This window comes from Drosophila arizonae, chromosome X (genome assembly GCF_054131065.1).
Source record: "Drosophila arizonae isolate 15081-1271.41 chromosome X, UAZ_ARI_1.0, whole genome shotgun sequence".
Lineage (NCBI taxonomy): Eukaryota > Metazoa > Arthropoda > Insecta > Diptera > Drosophilidae > Drosophila > Drosophila arizonae.
The window spans coordinates 19,650,634-19,673,023 of record NC_142927.1 but is presented as its reverse complement, the minus strand read 5'-3'; the positions used below and the strand labels follow the sequence as shown (position 1 = coordinate 19,673,023).

Sequence of the window (22,390 nt, the reverse complement as noted above, 5' to 3'; positions counted from 1 at the left end):
AATGTAATATAAGTATATGTATATATGCGAATACTTTGTGAGCTAAGGGAGCGAACTGAGCTCAGTTTCTTTCGGGATCCCGTGCGCTACAGAAGTGAACCAATGGCTCTGAAAACCCTCAATGTGATTATGCCCTGCGTATTGCTGCCGTTGCACTATGGGCGATTTGTCGATTTTGGCGGCATAAAGCCTAAAAATAAAGCTAGAAGTCTAATTTTTATACTCTGAACCCATTGAAAATGGGAAATCAGGGTATAATGGTTTTGTTAAAAGTATGTAACAGGCAGAAGGAGGCGTGGCAGACCCCACAAAGTATATATATTCTTGATCAGGGCGACGAGCTGAGTCGATTTGGCCCTGTCCGTCTGTCTGTCCGTCCGTCCGTATGTATGAACGCGTCGATCTCAGAAGATAAGACACTTGAAATTTTTTTCCTAGGTCCGTGTATATCACGCGCATGTCAAGTTTTTCTTTATATATCGATAACTACTCCAGATATTTTATTATCGATTAAAAACCTTATCGAAAGCTAGTTATTTAATTATCCATCTTTGGAGCTACAGCTTCCAAATTTTTAATGTAGACTTATATGTATTTTATATAATTTCGATTTTTTTTTTGTAATTTACCCCCCACCCCTATATCCACCCCCTCATCATCACCTCTGTAAAAGGCGTATTTCAAGTACTAGAGACGTGTGCTTTGGAATGTACATACATTTTCAGCATATGATTACGCTCTGAAAGTTTCATTAAGATTGTACGCCTAGAATTTAAATTATTCAACAAATAAATTCTTATAATGTTGCCCACACTACAGCGCAGCCCAAGCGCAGTCGCTGCTTAATGCACAGTTAGCAGAGCACGTTCTAATACGTGCGTGTGTATGTATGTGTGTCGAAAATAAGTGCAGACTGATTAAAATATCAGATTAGAGGGTTCAGGGTATCTCGTAGTCGAGCAGTCTCGACTAGAGTCTTCTTACTTGTTTTTTATTGTATTACTAATATTTTTCTTGAATTTCGGATTTATTTGGCAATTAAAAGGTTATCTGATTTTGTTAGGACTTTTGGGACTACTCAACTAAAAAATCTCATATGGCCCAGATTTGGCTTCCTCTGACTTTCCAGTCACACTGTACTTCATATTGGGCAGAGGGATATTAAGACGGATATTGCATAAACCCAATATAATATATTTAGTTCGTCTACTGGTACATCAATACAGTTGCTTTGTCTATTTGTGTAATTAGCTATTTATTTTTTAAATCTAAACGGAGAATTTGCCATGCCTGGATATGAAAAGTACTTGTAAGCTACCCGATAATTGTAGCACATGGAACGCTTATGAGGATCAACAAAATTCTGTAGCTCCTTGCGGTTTCCAGTCTTTGTTTTCCTAAATTCGTTTGCAGTCAAAAAAACAAGATAATCAACAACGATCTGGCACTGTTCAACCTGAAGAATGCCATTGATTTTACCGATAAGGCAATGAAAAACGTGAGCTTGGCTACAGTTTGTTTTGAAAACGAACTGAAAGAACAGTCAAAGTTATATGCTGTGGGCTTTGCTCAAAACGGGGGTATATACATACATATCATGTGATCTAGGATTGTTTCAACTACTTCTATTATTTCTGCAGAGACCAACTGTGGATTGTTTCAGACCCGGCTTGAGAGACTCTCTGACTGCAGATTACCGCAGCTAAAACGCCCGGTGAGAAGAATCGATACCTCTTCAACATACATCTGTGCGAGAGCTATGCCGTAGAGCTCTGCTAGGAGTGATGGATGCAAAAATTGCCTGACGGCCAGCTCGAGTGTCCTCCATGTGGAGCAAAGCGACGGCAGTCTGTGTGTGGCTGGCATTGCCACGCCCACTACCAACGAGTGCACTTTGACCGACAGTCCAATTTTCTATACGATATTTGTGAGCAGCGTAGCGCAGGAATTGATTGGCTCTTCTGTTCCATCCAAGGAACCCACATTTAGGAATGTGAAGAATTGAGCGTGGTCTGTAGAATACGTTTATAATGATATTACTAAGGTCTTTGTCTAATGATATGTATGTTATTATATCGGAAGTCGTTGTAATATAAATGAAAAGGACTCTACGAATTCTACGTTTGTCAGTTTGTGTTTTTTACGATGTTTTTGACAGCAGCATGATTTCATTGATGTGCTTTAGCTCTGTGATTGTACTTTAGTTTATTTAAACAAATTTGTTCAACAAATATTCAAAATTCGTAATTGTAATGGATGCTCCTACCTCGACAGCGGTGGCGGATACGGAAAATTCGGACTTCTTTTACGGCTGGGACTTACTATTTAAAACTGTGGAGACTCGAATTGTCAAGAAGGCGGATGTGTTGATGGTCCTTGCCCACTTTCTGCTGACCAAACATTGTAATTTTCGTTGCGTTGGCATCGGCGATGACAAAAGTATGCCGGATGATGAGCCCGGCAGCGAACTATTGCCGGATCAGTGGAACGGAGATAGTGCCAAGTACTCGCTGAGATATGTGCGCAATAAGGTCCTCTATTTGCTGCTGGCCCACATTACCGAGGATGCATTGATCGTCAATTTGCTGGACGTGAACACCAAGAACGTTTCCAATCTGTGCGTCACGCCCGACACTCTGGTGGGCGACTTGAAGGGTGGCATTGCCAAGACCCTGCCAACCGCTAACGTCGTTGTTGAACGCTTTCGCCGTGAGCTCTGCGATCCGGTATTTGCGGCAAATATCCGTGACGTGGTCGTACCGCAAATGACCACCCAGACGCCGGTGCAGACAACAGATCCCCTTGCCGATGACAGTCAGCAGCCGGTGGCATATATGCCGCACAGTTTCGAGGTAAATTCCTATAATATGCCCGACGTTGGGCGGGGCGATTTGGATCCATTATCCGGCGGTATGGGTAATCTGTTTCCTTTTCCTCGCAATCCGGGGCCCGCTCGCCCGAACGCACCAGACCAGACCACCCCAGATCCGGATCACGCTCAGCCCCCAGACTGGACTCCCGATAACTACATGTGAGATGACGCGCACTAAAATTGGTCATAAGTTTACAAAATTCGCCTAATAAAAATTAATTACCTTCAAAATTATTCCGAAAATCATGTAGAATTAATTTGAGCATCTTGGAATTCCAGTTGGTCAAAATGACGTGAAGAAATACGCTTTAGAGATACATTTTTTTTGGGGGTTTTACGTCTTAAAATTGTCAACAAACTTGTAAAATCACAAATAATACCGGATGTTCAAGTTCTTAAACTATTAAAATTTTATTGCCAAACTTAAATAAAATACTAAGTAAATTAGAGGCTCGGCCTGTCAGTTAAGACAAGGATCTGGACATATAGCAAAGAGATCAGGATCTACGCATACGCATCAGTTCTAAGACTCACTTTGGTTAGTTTTCGTTTCACTCAATCGTAGAATCGTCTTAATGTAGAATATAGAGTGCGATAGGAAATGCATCGCCTTCGCGAATGCAACGACATTCACAGTGAATAGTGTTATCGCTGTGATTATGCAAATTGTTGCTCGAGTGCCTCGTTAGTTGTATCAAACACAATGCTGGAAGATCGGCAGCTGGGCATACACTTCCTCAGTTTCCCAGCAGACGTTGCGCCGCGTCAGGCTGCGCTGCCGGTGGCTCTGCTGCGGCTGGCGTCGCGCTGAGCACCGAGCTTGGCCAGTGGGAGAACGCCATCAGCGTTCAGCAGTTGAGCGCGAGCGACGCGCCTGTCCAGTTCGTTGTCATCGGATCGGACCGGATCGGAATATGGCACGAGTGAGCAGTGTGATATCAGCGCTGTTTTGGCTCTGTTTGAGTAGCGGATGCAGCAGCTATTACAGCCTTCAGGGTTTGTTAGCAGACTTGAGGAGTCTACTGCTCATTCTCTCTGTCTCTCTCTCTTTCTCTCTCTCTCTCTCTCTCTCTCTCTCTCTCTCTCTCATTTTCTCTGTATATATTTAAATACTTATCTAATGCTCTCTTTTGCGTTAGCAGTTGGTGATCCGTGTCCGACTCGCGGTTATCGGAGCAGTTGCCAGCCGGCGGAGCAGTGCTCCACGCTGGGGCCGTTTATTAGAAGTGGACGACTGTCGGTTGAGTCTGTGCTTAATTGTGGCTATACTATAGCTGGCGAGAAGATTTGCTGTCCGCTTGAAGACGCAGCAACTACAACAACAACCACTACAACAACAACCACTACAACAACCACCACAACCACAGCAGCACCAACAACAGAATCTCCACCTTGGCTGAGCCTCTTCAAGACCAGTCGAGAGTATGTGGAACGTTCGGTGGCCGAGCAGGCGCCAGCCAGCCGGGACAGCATCATATTCCCAGATACCTCCACCATGTCGGGCGCCGCCTGCCAGACGCCCCTGTACGAGGGCAGCTGCGAGACGGCTTCGCGCTGCCGCAGCCTGAAAACGTTTCTGCTGCAGCAGCGACTGCACGATGACGATATCCAAACGTGCCGGGACGGCACCCTCGAGGAGATCATTTGCTGTCCGGCCAACCTGCCGGCGGTGCCGCGCGGCCAGGTGGGCACCGCCACGCGCATCTGTCTGCCCGAGACGACAGCATCGCAGATCGAGACGAGAGCATTGTACGATGATGAGAGCGCCGCTGCCAATGCGGTGCGGCTGTTGCCCCACTATAAGCATCTGGCGGCGCTGGCATATCCGAATGCCGCCCACGATGGCTATGTGCATAGCTGCACGGCTCTGGTGCTGACGCCGCAGCTCCTGGTGAGCGGCGCCAACTGCGGGCGGCCCAGTCATGCGGTCTTTGGTGTGGCCGATATGCGCGATGTGGATGATGAAGAGGACTTTATAGCAGTTGTAGATGTGTGTATCTCTCTCTCTCTCTCTCACTCACTCTCTCTCTATTTCTATCTGTCTCTCACTCGTTTTTTCTAAATCATCTCTCACGTTCTCTTGCAGCGCGTTGCCGTTTATCGCGACGATTTGGCTGTGCTGCGTCTCACGCAGCCATTGCCCGTGGATCAGTCGAGTGCCCCACACATCAGTCTGGCCCCCATGTGCACCCAGTTCGAGCTGACACGCCTGCAGATCAGCGGACAGCTGCTGGCCACCGCCTGGGCCAAGGGCAATGGTAAGCTTACGCCTAGGTCTGCCTCGACTGCAGCTCCAATGTTAATCAGATCATGCCTTCTCCAGCCAGCGATTGTCCGCTCTATGAGCTGCCCATGCGTCTGCTGCCCACGGAAGCGTGCAAGGATATTGCGAACGCCACAGTTGCCCAGGACGTGCCTGCATCGCATCTCTGTCTGGCGCCCATTCATGCCAATGCTCTGATTGCCAGTAATTCCAGCTCGTGTGCTCCGTGTCCCACTGCCGTGGCCAGTGTGCTCCATTTGCTTCGCCCCAGCGGCAGGCGTTGTGTCCTGGGCGTTGCCACGCCCACTGTCGCCCACAGTTGCGATGCGAAGGCCATGTACTACACGAGCCTGCTGAGCACACAGCTCTTTGTGTTTGTCGAACAGCAACAGAAGGCGAAGCGTCTATAGGGACTTCAGGACCACATTGAGGCTCAAGTCCGCTCGTTCCACTGCAACAGGTGCAGCCTTTGCTGCAAACTCCTTTTCAAATGTGATTAATATAAGATTAATACGCTCATATACATATATATTGGATATATATATATTTCTATAACTAGCGCGTAGTATATATAGACATAATATAGATTTTTAAACTGGTTTTCCAGCTAAGTGAACCATTTTTTAATATGAATATATTTAGCTAAAGCTAGGCTTGAGCTCAAAACGAATGAGAGTGAGAGAGCGAGCAGAAGAAAGATAAAGAGACAGAGAGAGAAAAAGGTAGACTGAGTGAGGGAGAGAAAGAAAGTGTGAGATATGAAGACAGAAGAAGATAAGAAGAGACAGACAGACATATAGTCGGAAAGAGATAGAAAGAAAAAGAGGAATAGAGAGAGAGAGAGAGAGAGAGAGACATATAGATATGGAGATACAGAGAGAGAGATAGAGACAGAACGCGCGAGAGAGAAAGAACAGAGGGAGATAGAGAGATATAACAGAGAGAGAGAGAGAGAGGCAGTGTGAGTGGAAGTGAGAGAGATAGAAATACTTTTTGATTTATTTTGGTAATAATTTTGCTCATGCTGCTTCTACTCCATCTAAAAGTTGCTAATTATTTTGGTATTTTTTATAAATTGTTTGTATTTGTTTTTCGCGCTCCGACCTTATGCCTCTACAGCATTATCAATTTAAAATAGTCTCTCGGTTAGATGTAGGTACAATATGAAATTCAACACATATAAATCTCAGCAGCGAGCGAACATCGCGCAGTCGGTAAAGTCAACTAGGCAAATGTAGCCTATTCTGTAATTTATTTATTATTATAATTATTAAATTATTTCTTTGTATTTAATTAAATTTTGATAAGAACGGTTTAGTGTTATCATAGGCTATGAGCGTTGCGTACTTGGGTCGAAAGTAAACTCAAATTTATATTTCGCACTAGTGCTGAATTCGATTCTGACGGTGTTTTTCCCTTGAATCACGGTGGCTTTTGTTGTTAATGCTGCCGGTTTTAATGCCCATCGAAAGTGTGCACAGAGGGTATACTGATTCTGAGTTACACAAGGGTGTGATCGTGTCTGACCTACAAAAAGAAATGTGTTTCAAGTGAGCTGTGCCAAGGGCTATGTTAGAAATTCACTTGCCTGTCTTTCTGCTTGGCTGGCATACCCTATCAAAATCACAACGTCTATATATAGCCAGAGCCAGATCCTCAGACTTATCAACATCTTATTTTTTGTTTCGCTTATAATAATGTTATTTAATCTCTAATAACGACTATGCAAGTCTTAATGATTTCCCGAAAAATATATTGTCAGATATTTTTTTGTATAGCTATAGATTTGTAGTCAAGATTTCTCTGTTCTAAGCTCATAGATTGACTAAAAAAGCTAGGAATATCAAATTTGTCATTCAGTTTTGTATATTTCAGGGACGTTATTTTTTTATTTTATTTATTTATTTTGGTTTTTTTTTGGGGGGCTCTCTAACTTTGTATGTATATATTTATATAGGTATTTATATAGCCAGATATATGCAGTGAATATGCCAAAGAGGTGTTACAAATAGTATCACTGTACAGAAGATGCAGAGACTACCAACTTATGCTTGAATGTAATTTATATTTCAAATGGGTATCTTCTAGTTGAATGCACTCTTAACTATATAGAGTTGTTACCCGCTCGCTGTTCGCTTACGAATCTGTTGTGCTCAGAGTTGCGTATTTTGCTTCTGTTAAAACAGGTTTAGAGCTAAAATTCGAAAAAAAAAAAAAAAACAAAAATCCAAACAAACTGAACAAAACACAAGCGAAACACGAGCGACTCTCGGCTTTAGGTTGGAAAATCTCAGCTCTGCAATTCTGGGCTCTCAACTGGCTGGTCTTGACTCTGGGCTCTTCGGCTCTCTGTTCTCGGCTCTCGGCTCTGTCGGCTCTGCCGGCTCTTGGTTCGGCGACCATCGACCGCTTGCTCAGTTGTGCTCGCTTCAGATTCTGATCTTGGCTTCAGTTGGCAAAGCGTCGCGTTGCTGTTAGGTCGTCGGCAGCTCCACGACTTATCGAGTGTGCCGAATGCCATTGAAATCGTTTCCGTATCTCGCCTGCCACCGGTTTATATTTCATTTTAGCTTCGACTGTCTGTGAGTGCTTTTTTTTTTGTTTTTTTGTTGCCTTATGCCAAGTGCTGGAGGAACTGATTGCAAAGAAAGGAAAATAAGCAACATTTGACGTAAAGTCAACAACCGGAGTGATTTGTTGCAGTTGCCTCAATTTGTTGTTATCAAAACCATACGTTTTCAACTTGCGTGTGTCAAAGGTTTGTCTGATAATCAACAACAGCCGGAATAACAACAACATGTGCAATTGAAATAAGAACAATTATTAATACATATCAATGAAGGCACGGCCAATGCAGTCCATCATTGTGATGCGATGCGAGTTGCCATCATGTTCGGCATAGAGATTCATGATAATTACATGTTTGCCCCATGACAAATAGCAAATAGCACAGCACACAACACAACACAACACACACACACACACACACAATAGTGATGAGCAACAATAACGGTTCTTTTTTTGAAAACCCCAACAAAATTTTGTATTAGTTGGCAACAGTGCATACATTATTGATATTCGTATAGCATCAATTTTGTTGGGGAATAGTCAAACATATATGTATATAAACAGAGAATATAATACTTAAGCTTAAATACAGTCGTATTAGCTAATTAAAATTATATGCTGTTTACTTTAAGAGTTACAACTTTATTTCAATATGTGTGCGCATATACTTATATAATATATGTATATATATTTTATCTAAATATGTATCTAGCTAAAAGCATTTGAGTTGCCAAGAGTTGTTCAAATTAATGCATCAATATGTATGTATTTGGTATATATACTGATATATTTCAATACATATATATGTATATACTTGTTTTATTCTTTTTAATTTTTATTCGCATGTCAGAGTAATAAAATATATATCTATAGATCTCATTTTGATCACGTTAAATGAGCTTTAGTCGTGACTGAAGCACAGCCATTTGGTATATAGATCAGCTTAAATTTAAATTGATTGGGACTATATATTTTAACATATAATATAAACATACATATATATATATATATATATATATATATATATATATATATATATATATATATATATATATCTGTGCATATAACTTTTATTATATCTTTACTGAAATCTAACTTAAGTCATTTGAATCACCAGCCTTTAGTAAGCATTTGTTGTCTTTAAATAACATTTTGTGTTTTAATTCATTAATAATCATTTCGTAAATACGAAAAACACTTCAGCAATTAATTTTATGTGGGACACTTTATTATGAATAATTTCAGGTATTTTACAAGTGTTGGCATTTTACTTATTGCCTTGTATTGTATAATACAACTAACACCAAATATATATCAAATATTATATAATATATATTTCAATATTTTCTTTGAAATTTCATCACATGTTTTGTTTTCATTTGATATCATGCGGCTTTAATTATGTTTCGATTCTTCTTTGCCAACTTTTGAAGAGCCCAAGTTTAGAGATAACTCTGTAAGCACTGAAATTGCCGATGATATGAAAGATAATTTGTTAATTTGCTAAAACTTGTACTACAAATGTAGCACATATTCGTATCTTTGGCTTTGTATTCTTCTTCTTTTAGTTAGCTCTGTCTTTGTTCCACGGAATTACGTTATCAATTGACTGTTAGATAAACCATATTGAGGCACTCTGGTACGGTATGGAAAGTTCCGATTTATGGTTCTATTTTTGTCAAATATGCGTGAGCATATAGAAGCATTTCAATCTGCCTGTGGAGAAAGGTCAGTTAGATTAGCAAGAATCAGAATTCCCTACGGCTATTGACTTTATCCTTAAAATATTGTTCAGTTGCTGGCTCGCCACAGCACTGACATTATTCTGCATTGTTGTGGAGAGGTTAATTAGTTTGCTGATAATGAATATGCACGGATGACACGCAACGGCAACGACAAATCGTCATTGAGTAAAACTCATTGGAATCAGAAGGGAATTGCTGCGCAATATTATCTGTGAAATAAACAAAACATTTTGAGTAATTAGCCTACTTAATAAGAATTCAAATTATAATCCAAATTTATTGGTTTTTTTTTTTTTTTTTTTTTTTTTTTTTTTTTTTTTTGTTTTAATCTAATTTTTGTTATATTGAAAACATGTGTATTTGACTTGATGCTCTTATTTAAGGCTCTCGTTCTCTTCATGTCTACCTTGGTGCACCAATCTCCTTGCCCTCATTTGCCCTTTCGCCCTTCTTTTCTTATTCTACACTTGATATACACTCACATTACAAATACAATCCAATTACCGTATAGAGAAAGGCTTTCGATTCATCACCTCAATATATAACTTTACTGCAGATCAGCTCCCTTGCGGATCGATTGAGGAGCTTTCCGTTAAAGATGGCGCTGATGTCGCCCAGAGGAGTGAGCGCCAGTCGAAGTAGTTGTTTCAGCTTCAGTCTGCTGCTATCTGGCCTCATCCTGTGCGTTCTGCCACACCTGGAAGCACTCGAAGGTGTTCAGATTGTTTTTGTTTTCTTTGGTGAAAGGCCGCATATTGAACCCGATCTCTGTTTGCAGAGGGCGATCCATGTACGCTGAAGGGCAATCTGGCGGGTGTGTGCCAGGGCTCCTCCAAATGCGTGCCGCGCATCAATAAGTACATCGAAACGAAGAGATTGACGCCCAGCGATATACCCAGCTGTGGCCTGAGCACGCGGGAGGAGATCGTCTGCTGTCCGGTCGCCGAATGCTGTGGAGATGATCAAAGGTAAGAAAGACACAGAGAGAGAGAGAGAGAGAGAGAGAGAGGGTGTGTTTAAAAAATGGATGGGAATTTGTTTTTTGTTGCTTTTGTTATTGTCCCTCCCCCGAAGCTATGTGATCCACGTTGTTGCTCGTTCCATAATTTTAGCCACTCAAGAAACCGGGCTTCTAACCTTGTTTAATCTAATTTACGTGCAGCCCAAGTAGCAGCTCAGTGAATGAATTGCCAACACGAAAATCGGACAACGCAGAGCACGCTTGGAACAATGTAGGTCCGCCTAGCAGTGGCGAACTGACATCGTCAGGACGTGCCACGCCTAAAACTGACAACTCGAATATATGGAAACCGAAACTGGATCCCGATTCGCCCTATTTTGATTTTAACCAAATGATGAGTGGAAAGCAAAATCCACAGACACTGTCCGGGAATAGGGGTGACAGTACAATCAATGAAAATGTAGCAGGAGGAGCATCTCATCTTTTGATCTCGCACATGGGTGCAGGGAGTCAGCCATTTCCTACAAGGGATCCGCGACCAATACAAAGCGCATCTACTCCAGCTGCACATAATCAAATACACTATCCGCACCATTGGCCTGCTCCCAGCAGAGAGCCAAGAATCATTAACAAACCGTTTTCGATTGAATATCCAAGGAGGATCATGCCATGGCCAAATCCAAGCCATTCAAATACTGCAACAGATCAACAACCAACTTGGCAGCCTCTCCAAGAATATCCTGTGCCTTTTAACGGAATCCAAGTGCCCCAGAGCAATGGCAATAATGAATGGAATTGGTTTGTGACAGCTGCATTTAAGCATTTGCAATTGAACATGGATTGCCGCTAGTCTCTAGTACCTGAAACAGTCAGCTAAGTAAACCTTTCTCTGGTTCTTTTGTTTTCCAGGCAAGGGACCACGACGAAATCACCTCTTCAACCCGCTCCCTCACCACGAACTGATGTACCGCGACCATCAGTGCAAGGTGTGTATTAAAGGGGGCTTCTAGACTATTGCCTATATGTTATTTAGCGAGTTTCGATAGGATGAGCTCAATAAGGGATACTTTAGTAACCCGTGAAGCGCAGTCAAACTGAGGTTTAAAACGGCCTGAACTCATGTGAAAAGACTGTTCTATTTGACTCCCCTTAAGTGTCTGAAGGAATGTTTAGAATTACAAACTAGAGAGTGTTGGGAAAATTCGTTTTCTCTATCAGTTTCAATAGGTTGATCATTGAAGTTATTCCATCCATTCCATCATGTTCAAATGAACAGCTCAGAGAACCGAGTGTATAAGTTTGCTTAATATCTTCGGCAGCTTGTCGGGCGATTGAACAACGTCAACTGGAGTATGGCTTAACCGAGCACATCTTGGATGGCATTGAGGTGGACCCAGCCTATTATCCGCATATGGCAGCAATAGCGTTTAATCAGTTGGGCAACATTATATTTGGTTGCGGTGGCTCGCTGATCTCAACGCGGCATGTCCTGACGGCAGCTCATTGCGTCAACGATCAGGATAAAACACCCGTTTTCGTGCGCCTTGGAACGGTGAATATTGAACACGTGAGCGAACACCGTCAGGACATTAACATAACGGTACGTGGCACGCCTACACATGCTAAGCATGCATTATACTCATATTGGACTCTCGCCGCCAACAACAGGACAACATCAGAATACACCCGGATTATGTTAGCACCAGCAAGTACAATGACATCGCCATACTGGAGCTGGCCGAGGAGGTCAGGCTGACCAATTATACATATCCGGCGTGCCTGGAAACGGAGCTATTCGATCCGCCATCGAACGCGAGTATCTATGTAGCAGGCTGGGGCGTAATGAACACGACCAGTACGTTATCATTTGAGCGGATTAGTTCGCACTGATTACTATTACTAATGCAATAGTTTAAATTTGTACAGCTCGTCGCACTTCGAAAATATTGCTGCGTGCCCCACTCACCGTGGTGCCGCTGGCCCAGTGCAACGACAGCTTTGCCGCGCAGCCGCTCAGCCATCGATATCTGGAGAGAGGCATCATCGATTCGCTGCTGTGTGCGGCGGACTTAATAAGGGGCACGAAGGATGCCTGCCAGGGCGACTCCGGTGGTCCCTTGGTGCTGGAGCGCGACAAAGAGAACAATAAGTACAGCGTAATGGGTGTCATATCGTCGGGCTTTGGCTGTGCTACAACCACGCCGGGCCTGTACACGCGTGTCGCATCCTATTTGGATTTCATCGAAGGCATTGTGTGGCCAAATGGGTTTGTATGACAGTACTGATATTAATGGATCCTCAATGTGTGTATAACAATAAATTCTAAGTATATCGATTTTAAATACAAAGCTTATATAATTTAGTCCTCGAAAACAGTAACTGTTTTCCGAATGAGTGAGAATGAGATGCATTTGCGGAGCAGTGTGGATCGCCTATGTTTGCAAAGCAAAATATTCACTCTTGAGCTTGGCCATCCTGATGTAACATTTAGTAGCATTAGTCTTAAAAAAAAAAAATAAAATAAATAAAATAAATAAATAAAAATAATAAAATAAAATTGCTTTAATGATGCGAAACATGATTTTATTTATAATGTTTAAATAAATTAAATAAAAATTATAGGAGTATGGTTCGAATGTCACAGAAAATTTGAAGCATTTTTTTTAATTCTCGTTTATTTACAAATATTTGATTTTAATTTAAATAGACTTCAAAATTGTTAGATTACTAGTTCCGGTTCTTTGACCAGTTCCTTATTAACGCGCTCTCTGCCATCCACATATTTACGTAAACAGAGCAGCTGTCACTCACTTTCACGCTCACTCTCTCACTCGACCTCTCTCTCTCTCACTATTAATCTCTCTCAAGCTCTCACCGAGTTGCACCCTAGCGCACAGCATTGCCAGCTGCAATAAACAGGATAGCCAAAGCTTTAAGCTTTTACAACTGCAGAGCTTTTGGTGTTTTTTTTTTCTGCTGACATTGAATGAAACAGCCGTGTTTTGGCCGTTACAAAACGCCGCTGCCGGAAAAGCAGCTGACGCCGTCGCTGCTGCTCCTTTAGCTTGGCCGCCCGATACCATCGTTCCACCGTCCCACGCTTCCACTCTCCCACCGTCCCACCGTCCCACCATCCCACCGTCCCACTCTGCCAGCGCCCGTCGCTACCCACACGCATTTGGTAGAGGCAACAACTGTTTCAGCTGCTTCTTAAATGCTGCTGCTGTCGCTGCGGACGCCTCAGTTGGTCGCGGGACTGCGTTGCCGTTAGTTCGTGCCCAGCATTTTGGAAGCGAACGGAACAGCCTTTCAGACTGTGCTTCATACAAAACATTTATTTTTTTCTAGTGCTATTTGGCAGTTACTGTTGCTGTTGCTACTGTTGTTGTTCTTGTTGTTGTCATCCGTTGCTGTTGCGCCGTGCAGCATGCAACGCTTTTGGCGCGCCTAGTTTGAAAATTGTTGTTAACCGTTGTGTAAATTGTGTGCGGCTCCGGTGTGTCAAATGTAAGTCTCTGTACTCTGTGTTGTTGTATGTTGCACGTTCCTTATCAACCGTCGCATATTGACGCATTAATCACAAGCTGGGAAATTGATTCCAATTGCGCATCTGCTGCCTCGATAAGCATCATAAACACTAATAATACAAAAAAAAAAAAAAAAAAAAAAACTAAATGAAAAGAAAAATAAATAAATATATAATAATAACAAAAACCTGTCCAGCAGTAGCCCATGCCAATGGGGCGACGTGTGCCACGATAAGAGAACAGTGGACAACAGGTGCTCCACAATCTGAATACCAAATATCACATTAATCCCCCATTCAAATTAATTGATAGGTTCGGAATATAATATATACACATATAATTATAGAGCGGGTCTTAAAAAAGAAGTTTCTGAACTAAGGTTAATCCCACTCAAAAAAGAGTTTAAATGCAATTAGAAAATTGAATTGAATTTTATTTCAGTTTTTTCTTGGTATTTAAAATTGTATTTTATTAACATATTTGTCTTTTTGGTTTTTGTGGAGATGTTTGATTATATTTTATTATAAATGTAATATATTCAAATTAAATTATTATATTAGTTTAAAGTATACCATTTAATATTATTTTTAAATTTTTTTAAATAAGTAAATAATTTTATTTATAAATTTTAAATAATAATAATTTTATATTATATAGATATTTTACTTTATCTTTTATTAGAAATTCCTGAAACTAAAATGCTTCCCAAATTTTGGCTTTTTGTTTATAAATTGGTTAATTCTCTATTCCTATTGGTATGATAGCAGAAAGAAAGCATTTATTAATTTCCATTTTAAAAACCTTTTTTCTAATTTTTCTAATTCATAAATTCCAAACATGTGAGAATCTATTTAAACTAGTTTTAAGTAAACTTCAACCTTTTGTAAGGCCCTTCAGTTTACTACAAATTTAAATTGGAAGCAAATAATATTTTTCAATATACATATATTCCATCCAACAAAAAAGTTGAAGCTTTAAGTTGATTTTAATAGTTTTTGATGGAACTCTATGTAGATGGAGTCACATTAATTTGATGGCAAATTTAACTGTCTTATCAGTCAAGCTGGCAATTCGAGCGATATTTGTGCTCAAATTCCGTTTGATAAATTGCCAGGCAATGCGAGAATTTTCACGGTCAGTCGGTCAATCAATTAGACAATATCGAGTGCATTTTAAAGCAATTTGTTGCCAACGCGGATGGATGAGGAGGGGAGGGGGGGGGGGTGGTAGTTGGAGGCGTGGTTATATGGTGAAAACTGTTGCTATTATTGCTCATGTGGGACTAGGGATGTGTGGGTGGATCCCACGAATTTTGCTGCTGGCGTTTGGTTAGAAAATGTGGCTATAAATGTGACACTAAGTTAATAAATTTATGGCCAAAACACACCCAACTGATATGTTCTCTCTGTGTGTGTGTGTGTGATTGTTGTTTGCTGCTAATTTTTTTTTTTCTCTTTGTACATGTGTGTGCGGCTTTGACACGACACCGTTGCGGACATCAGCAAGGCGGATGCCAAAAAGTCGAGAATTGCCTTCGCATGTGTGTGTGTGTGTATGTGTGTGTGACGTTGGCATATTAATAATATTTTTATAGGCCGCTTATTTGCCTTTAGTGGCCGAGCTGTGTCTGCCTCCGTGTGTGCGCGCGCTAAATACTGTACTAATTTGGGGCTGGCAAATACAATCGCCCACCAAGTTGTGACCTCCTTTAATTAATAAATGTGCGCGCCGATAACAGAAAACAAGAAATGGTTAATAAAATCAAAAAGCATGCAAAACAAAAGAACAAACAAAAAAAAAAAAAAAAAAAAAAAACAAATGTTAATTATATAAAGAAAGGAAAATCAATTTTCCCAGCATATTGCTTCTTTTTTTTTTTTTTTTTTGGCGCGTTTCAGTTTGGGGCAGGTCTCAGATGCTGCTTATGATGTGTCTGAGTTTGAGTCAACTGTTTGTAATGTATGGATTTCTATTAAAGCCAATGGCAAAAACTGATCTCATTGAATATGCATGTGCTTCAAGGAAATTTGGCTGAAAGCATTCGCAGGTGTCAGGATCTGCGTCTCCTCGCGCTTAGTCTGACAAATTGCATATCAAATATTCATAAATTATTGGTAATTTTTTATGGAAACAAGCACAGCTGCTGGCTGACTACGGCCGTTGATTATGAGCGGTCGTAGCCGATGGCGTAATACTCGCTCAAAGTTCATTTAGAGCTGGTAATGCGCTTGAAATGTGTTAATTTATATAGGTGCATATCAGAGCAGAGTCTAGACGCAAGAACCATTTGCATATGGCTCTGGCTGATAATCGAAATAATGCTTTACATTTTGTATAGAGTCATAAATTTATATTCGAAATATAATCATTAGCATGCATATCAAAGCAATTCGAGAATTTTTGTCAATTTATTTATACTTTAGTATGCTACACTTATTAGATATGCGAATGGCAGGGCCTTGGATCATGAAATCAATTTTTCTACACGATTTATACATATTCGATGTTAAATGTTATATTGATCTCCATTTCAAGGAAATTGATAGTAGTTTGACAGCAATTGAAACGTACAAATGCTACGTACAAATATACTATAGAGAAAGTCAGTTCCCATAGTTTCTTCATTATCTAAAAGCAAAGCATGAAAACTTTTAATTGAACTACATATAATTTAATTTAATTGGTAATTTATTTTAAATTTTTTCTTTTTATTCTATTAAGTGTAGAACCTGTACATTACAAATAAAATGCTTTAAAAAAAAAATGAATGAGAGCAAAAGGTTCGATTGAAGAGTCTAAGCAGAGGCATATTCACTGGATTACTGCAGAAATATTTGCTTCAACTATAAAAGAAGTAGAAATTTGATAGTAAAAATGTAAACACAAGAAAGAAGCAAAAGATTTGAAATGAAAGTGCATTTACTTTAACACTGCGCTCAAAAGTATGCTACACTTTTTGCATTTGCGAATTGCATTGGCTTTACTCTAAAACAAATAGGCTCGACTCATAGCTACATCAATTAGATTTACAACCAAAACTAGAACTAGAGGTGCAGTGGTTGGAAATTCTAAGAACATTTAATTGGAAATGTGGAATGTTTCAATTGCTCTGCAGAAACAGACTGAAAATGTGCAAAACTTTGAAATGGAGAAATTTATTAAATCACGTTTGCTCTAGACATTTGTTGCTACAAATACCGGTTTTATTGTGGCTTCTGGTAGCTGTGTGGCCCTTAGAGAATTTCAGCCAAGGCTGACGAGCATTTAGAGACAATTAGTTAGGAATGTAGTAAGTCGACTCGTTGCTGTTGTGTGGATAAGCGGCAGTAGATACAGTTTTAATTCCAAGCAGAGCAAATATTGTCAGAAATTAATAGTGCCAACTACACAAACAACGGCACAAAGGTGATGTCTACATACAAATACTCGTATATGTGTATCTACAGTTGTTGCTCTGTATGTGTGGCACATTAAGAAAACCCCTCTCTGCATACAGCTGAAACTCCAAAGCCGACTTAAGCAGAGATTTGCCGCAGATACTTTGATGCCGCTTTGAGGAATGCAGCAATAAAAATGCCCGACCAGAACGAGGGCCGATGCTCCAGCGTAAGCGGCTAATAGCGTTAGTTACTTAGTGGAGTCATTTGACCAGCCTGACGATGGAGCTCAGAGCCACACACACACACACACACAGACACACGGCCAGGCAAAATGTGTGAGAGTGTTAGTGTGTGATTGTAATGCACATAAATTTACAGAAGTTCATTTTTGTGTAGCGCGTAAATCTTTACACAAATCTCTCATTTCGCCGGGTCATATGAGGCCCGAAAAAGAGAAACAATACAAGTCATAGTGCCTCTGTGGGGAGTTATCGACTAGCCGATGACCTGGCAATCGAATTGCTGTCAATGAATATTAATACTGTAAGAAATTGTGAATTAATCTGTGAACTACTTCAATCAAAGTTGAGTATTAAATATTATGACTCTCTGCAACCTACAGCATGTGAGAGTCAGTGCTGCACCTAGCATTGGCTACAGGGTATACAACAAAATCACTGCATACAAAATCGCTTGAAGGAAACAAAAAGATAAACAAAGCATAACGGTAATATACACCCAGTCAAATGGAAGGAAAAAACAAATTACATATATGTACATATGTATGCAGATACATGCACACATGCATGCACACATATTCACACACAGTCAGCTATATACATATGTATGTATGCGTAGCTTATATTATACCCTCATATGGCACTTAACTGAGCAGTGGAAGTCGGGACCATGCGATGTTAGACATAATTTCGTTTTTGGTGTTTTTTTTTTTCTTTTTCTTTTTTTCTTTTCTTGTGCTCAGGGTCTGTCACTTTTTAGCTATATGTATCTGTTGTGAGTGTGTGGGAGTAAGATTGTGTGTGCTTGTCTTGGGTTGAAAGGTCGTTGACAATGCTGAAACAACTGAAAATTTATGGTTTGACATTAAGGAAATTTAATCGATTCGTTGCAGCACGTGGTTGAACCATTTAGCCCCTCGCCCCACGCCCCCCACACACAGTCCTTATTCAAATACGTCATGAGAGACTGCGTGGCATTCGTGCCGTTGCCTGCATAGGTAGGACTATTACGATTACATAGGCAACAAGGTAGTTCCAAGCCTGGAAACCTCTGCCACTCGCTCACGAACACGCCTCACGCCTCACGCCCACACCCACGCTGCCCACTCTGCCAGCTGCCGTTGCCATTGCTGGCAGAGCACGCGTCATAAAAACCTTCTCATATGTATGCCCACGTCTACCTTATGAAAATTTCCTTAATGAAAAAACGTTGACTATAATTAATTGGCCAAGTGAAATTGTGAATACTCTGCGAGGCTCTAGGAAATTAAAGGCTATTGTGAATTAGAAAATGTTGCAACTGATCTAAGCTGGATTCTCAGTTTCCTTCATTTACTGCTGTCTTCACATAGCTTGTGCACCGTTTTCCAACACTGTTGCTACTGCTCTAAGGCCGTGCTCAGATGCCGTTATCACTATATCTATATCTAGCTTGATTTCTGTTCTATATAAGATTTGCATGGTACAATAAATCATATACATAAATAGAGAGAGAGAGAGAGAGAGAGAGAGAGAGAGAGAGAGAGTAGCAAACAGTTAGCGATAGGCGCTATGCTCGACGGGTTAGGGTATTCGTACATGTGTTTACATTCACAAAAAGCAAACTGAGTGAAAAGTTTGGCCAGTGGAAGTTTTTTACTGTGCGTGTGTAAATTATTTCTGATCTTGTTGGTTGTTGTTGCTGTTGCAATTTAAATGCCTCTTGCTGTGGCTGTCAATTAAAAATATTGTTAATGGTCTTGTCTGCTGCTGCTGCTGCTGCTGCTGCTCCTGCTGCTGCTGCTGCTGCTGCTGCTGCTCCTGCTGCTGCTGCTGCTGCTGCTGCTGCTGCTGCTGCTGCTGCTGCTCCTGCTGCTGCTGCTGCTGCTGCTGCTGCTCCTGCTGCTCCTGCTGCTGCTGCTGCTGCTCCTGCTGTTGTAATAATGTTTTCCACGTCCATAAAAAAGACTTTGAAAACAATTCGGAATTGAATATGTAAATGAAGAGCACGGATAAAGCTATATTTATATTTTTTTCTTTCTTAATTTATTATATATTTTAATTATTATTATCGCACATTGCGAATGATTTACCAATGCCATTTTCAATAAATAAACTTATTGATGTCTGCTCTAGATGAAACAGAATAATCAAATAAAAATACATAATACATAAATAAATAAATATACATACATATATTAAAAATTTACTTTGTCTAACGGAAGTTTATTATTTTTAATTCTTTATTATTATTATTTTTTTTTTTTGCATTTGTGATTGAAAAAGTGCACTAGTCGGGAGTGCTCGACTGGTATATACCCTGCATACTGACACACACTGACTGAATACATGCATATACATATATACATATAGATAAAAGCACATTCACACACAAACACATACACACAGTTATCGTTTATTGCACAGCTCTAGTGCATGCAGCATTATTATGGGAAATTAATTAATGAATAACTGTTGTTCTAGATGCACTTGCGTGCTTAATGAAATTTTCAGTGCATAATAACAACATCCGCATGTGCGTGTGGCAAGTGCCAAAGTTGTGCTGCCATACGAAATTTGATATTATTTTTTAATTAAGTCCAGGTATCCATCGAAATATTCATAATGTGAATCGCGAGAGTATATTCCAAAGTAACTCTCGTGGTATTCAAATTACGCCCAAAATATCAGATAGAATAAATGAAATATATACATTTTTGAATGGGATTGGGAGTTTATTGGAATTTTGTATGTATGTTGGACAGGAATATAGATTTATCAATTTAGGTCTTTTTTATGTATTTATTTATTTATTTTTTAATTCAATATATGGTAACTCTTTTTTATAGACTCAGACTGAAGCGAATATATGAAATCAAGGTTTTTTTATACCCGTTGTATTGAAGTCCAATTCCTATGACATTTACATTTAATTTAAATATCAAGTATCTCACATCTGAGTACATTTGTCAACTAACTGCAGACGTGAAAACAAATCGAATCATAATTTATTTTGCTTTCGTAATTAAGTTTATTCCATTTGCCTCTAGCGAAAACTATGCCATGAGATGTTGCAAAGACTTGTAATAGATGTATATGTATGTATGTTATGTAAATATATAAATGCCAGCAATTGAAGCACTCTGGCAGCCATTTGTCAGCTGGGCCGATGCGGACAGTGCGAGGACATTGAGCGTAGGGACTGCAAGGACTCTCGGATGTTAATCATCAGTTGGCTTATTAGATTGGTGCGCAGACTGGCGCATGGAAGTGTTGAGTGCTGCCATTTGCAAAACAGTGAGTGCCAAAATATATCGCACATCGAACGACAAAGCGGCAAACGGCAGCTTGTCAGCTAATAGAGCCAAAATTAGCTACGCTAATTGAATTAGTCGCATGGCAGCTACGACAGCCCTCCAAGCCAAGCCTAGCCAAGCTCATGCCATCTCAGTTTCATTTAGCATCTTAAGTTCTCCCGCTCCCCTTCACTCTGCCGCTGGGGCCCTAGACGCAGCTGAGTCTGAGCTGCTTCTGGCTGGTTGGCAATTAGCCTGTAGCCTTGCTTCAATTTCAAGCCTTTTAAAATTTTGGGCGTCCGCAAATCGTTTGCTTTTACTTATGCTTTCGCTTTAGCTTCTCCCTCTCTCCTGCTCCCATCTCTCTCTCTCTCTCTCTCTCTTTCTCTCTCTCTCTCTCGCTCTCTTCACTTCTCTGGCACTCTAATTCAAATGAACTCATTAAACTTAATGAATAACAGCGTTGTGGCATTAAAAAATGATGGCAGCTAGTCATTTGATGGGCTTAAAACTGATGCCGAAGCCGCGACACAAAGTCAACTCACATTGAGTCCCAGATGCAGCTGTTCCCAAAAACGCAAACGTCCTTGCCAGAGTTGTTAGCGAAAACTAACTCTTCATTAGAATTTCAATTAACAGAGAGCACTTGCCGACCTTCCCATATACATATGCAATATTTGAATATTTCTGCAATTAGTCTGGCGCACGGCAGCTCAGAGAAATTGGTTTTTGTTTTTGGCGAAGTTGCGTTGAATGCTTTTGTGAAAACATTTAGCAAGCAACAACAGCAACAACAACACGAACAGTTATCGCCCATAGCTGCTTTTATCACTTACAAACTGTTTGTTTCGCGCACACCCAACTGGGCGTGACTATAACGCCCCCATTTGGGGCCCGTCTTGCGCAGGTGTAAATATCAACCGCAAGCGCAGCACCCCCCACACCCTCTCGCCCACGAAGCCATCGAGATGGTCGCACGCGCTGACTGTTTTCAATTGTGCGACAGCAGCGACTTTAACTTCATCAATAGTCGACGCACGCCTAAGATGGGCTGAGGAAATGGGTTTAGAATTGGGAATGGGAATGTCAATGGGAGAGCAATGGGTTGGATTGGGGCTGGGACTGTGAGTGGGGCGCTGCTGCTGGAGCTGGAGCTGGAACTCGAACTGGGGCTGGGGTTGGGGCTGGGCATGACGCCTCAGAAGGGTTGTCCAATTTGGCTGCTCTGGCAGCCCTACAGCTGTTGTTGCTGCTCAATATTTCATTTTCGGCTGCCTACTTGAGCACTTCAAACGCATCAAAAGCGAATTTCGTAGAACACTTTCCGGTACGGGCACCGAGCTAAGTGAAACCTCACGCAACTCATTTTCTTGAGGAATACCAGACGAGCGTTGAACTGAAATTTAAATGGATATAGTAGTCCCATATGTGTGTGTGTGTTTGTGTATGTGCGAGTGTGTGTGTGCGTCTGCAGATATATTCATTAAGTCTGAACGCTGCTCTTCTCGGAAAATATGCAAGGCTTTTGATTGCCTTTTCTGATTACGAGAAGCGGATTAG

General features: G+C 40.8%; 3 protein-coding genes and 2 pseudogenes across 13 annotated transcripts in view; all 5 read left to right on the top strand.

Annotated features, from left to right (window-relative positions):
* Positions 1-102: 102 nt before the first annotated feature.
* LOC149267991 (uncharacterized) lies at positions 103-2,097 on the top strand (annotated as a pseudogene). The gene is made up of 3 exons (XR_016270885.1): positions 103-138; positions 1,370-1,580; positions 1,641-2,097. The product of XR_016270885.1 is annotated as an uncharacterized LOC149267991 (transcript).
* A 24-nt stretch (positions 2,098-2,121) lies between these two features.
* LOC108620057 (proteasome inhibitor PI31 subunit pseudogene) lies at positions 2,122-3,106 on the top strand (annotated as a pseudogene).
* A 581-nt stretch (positions 3,107-3,687) lies between these two features.
* Positions 3,688-5,746, top strand: LOC108620055 (uncharacterized). Of its 2 annotated transcripts, none has more exons than XM_089473142.1 (4): positions 3,688-3,868; positions 4,012-4,862; positions 4,959-5,130; positions 5,196-5,746. In XM_089473142.1, the coding sequence occupies exons 1-4, from the start codon at positions 3,787-3,789 to the stop codon at positions 5,543-5,545; spliced, it is 1,455 nt and encodes a 484-aa protein (XP_089329268.1). In that variant the 5' UTR covers positions 3,688-3,786; the 3' UTR covers positions 5,546-5,746. The 2 variants fall into 2 exon arrangements, with proteins under 2 accessions (XP_089329268.1, XP_017872411.1); XM_018016922.2 differs by having other exon boundaries at positions 3,772-3,868; positions 4,015-4,862.
* A 152-nt stretch (positions 5,747-5,898) lies between these two features.
* LOC108620056 (serine protease persephone-like) lies at positions 5,899-12,757 on the top strand. 6 transcript variants are annotated; one of them, XM_089473137.1, is made up of 8 exons: positions 5,899-6,381; positions 10,005-10,161; positions 10,227-10,416; positions 10,611-11,207; positions 11,319-11,395; positions 11,729-12,009; positions 12,078-12,264; positions 12,336-12,757. In XM_089473137.1, exons 2-8 carry the CDS (start codon positions 10,047-10,049, stop codon positions 12,683-12,685), a joined length of 1,797 nt encoding a protein of 598 aa, XP_089329263.1. In that variant the 5' UTR covers positions 5,899-6,381; positions 10,005-10,046; the 3' UTR covers positions 12,686-12,757. The 6 variants fall into 6 exon arrangements, with proteins under 6 accessions (XP_089329263.1, XP_089329264.1, XP_089329261.1 ...); XM_089473138.1 differs by lacking the exon at positions 5,899-6,381 and adding an exon at positions 7,594-7,717; XM_089473135.1 differs by lacking the exon at positions 5,899-6,381 and adding an exon at positions 7,752-7,893.
* Positions 7,594-22,390, top strand: part of LOC108620054 (uncharacterized) — a 62,809-nt gene continuing 48,012 nt past the window's right edge. Inside the window, exon 1 of one of the 4 annotated variants that reach the window (XM_089473134.1) lies at positions 7,594-7,717. The gene's annotated coding sequence lies outside the window, so the exon portion shown is untranslated. The other 3 variants (XM_089473131.1, XM_018016921.2, XM_089473132.1) reach the window with 3 other exon arrangements.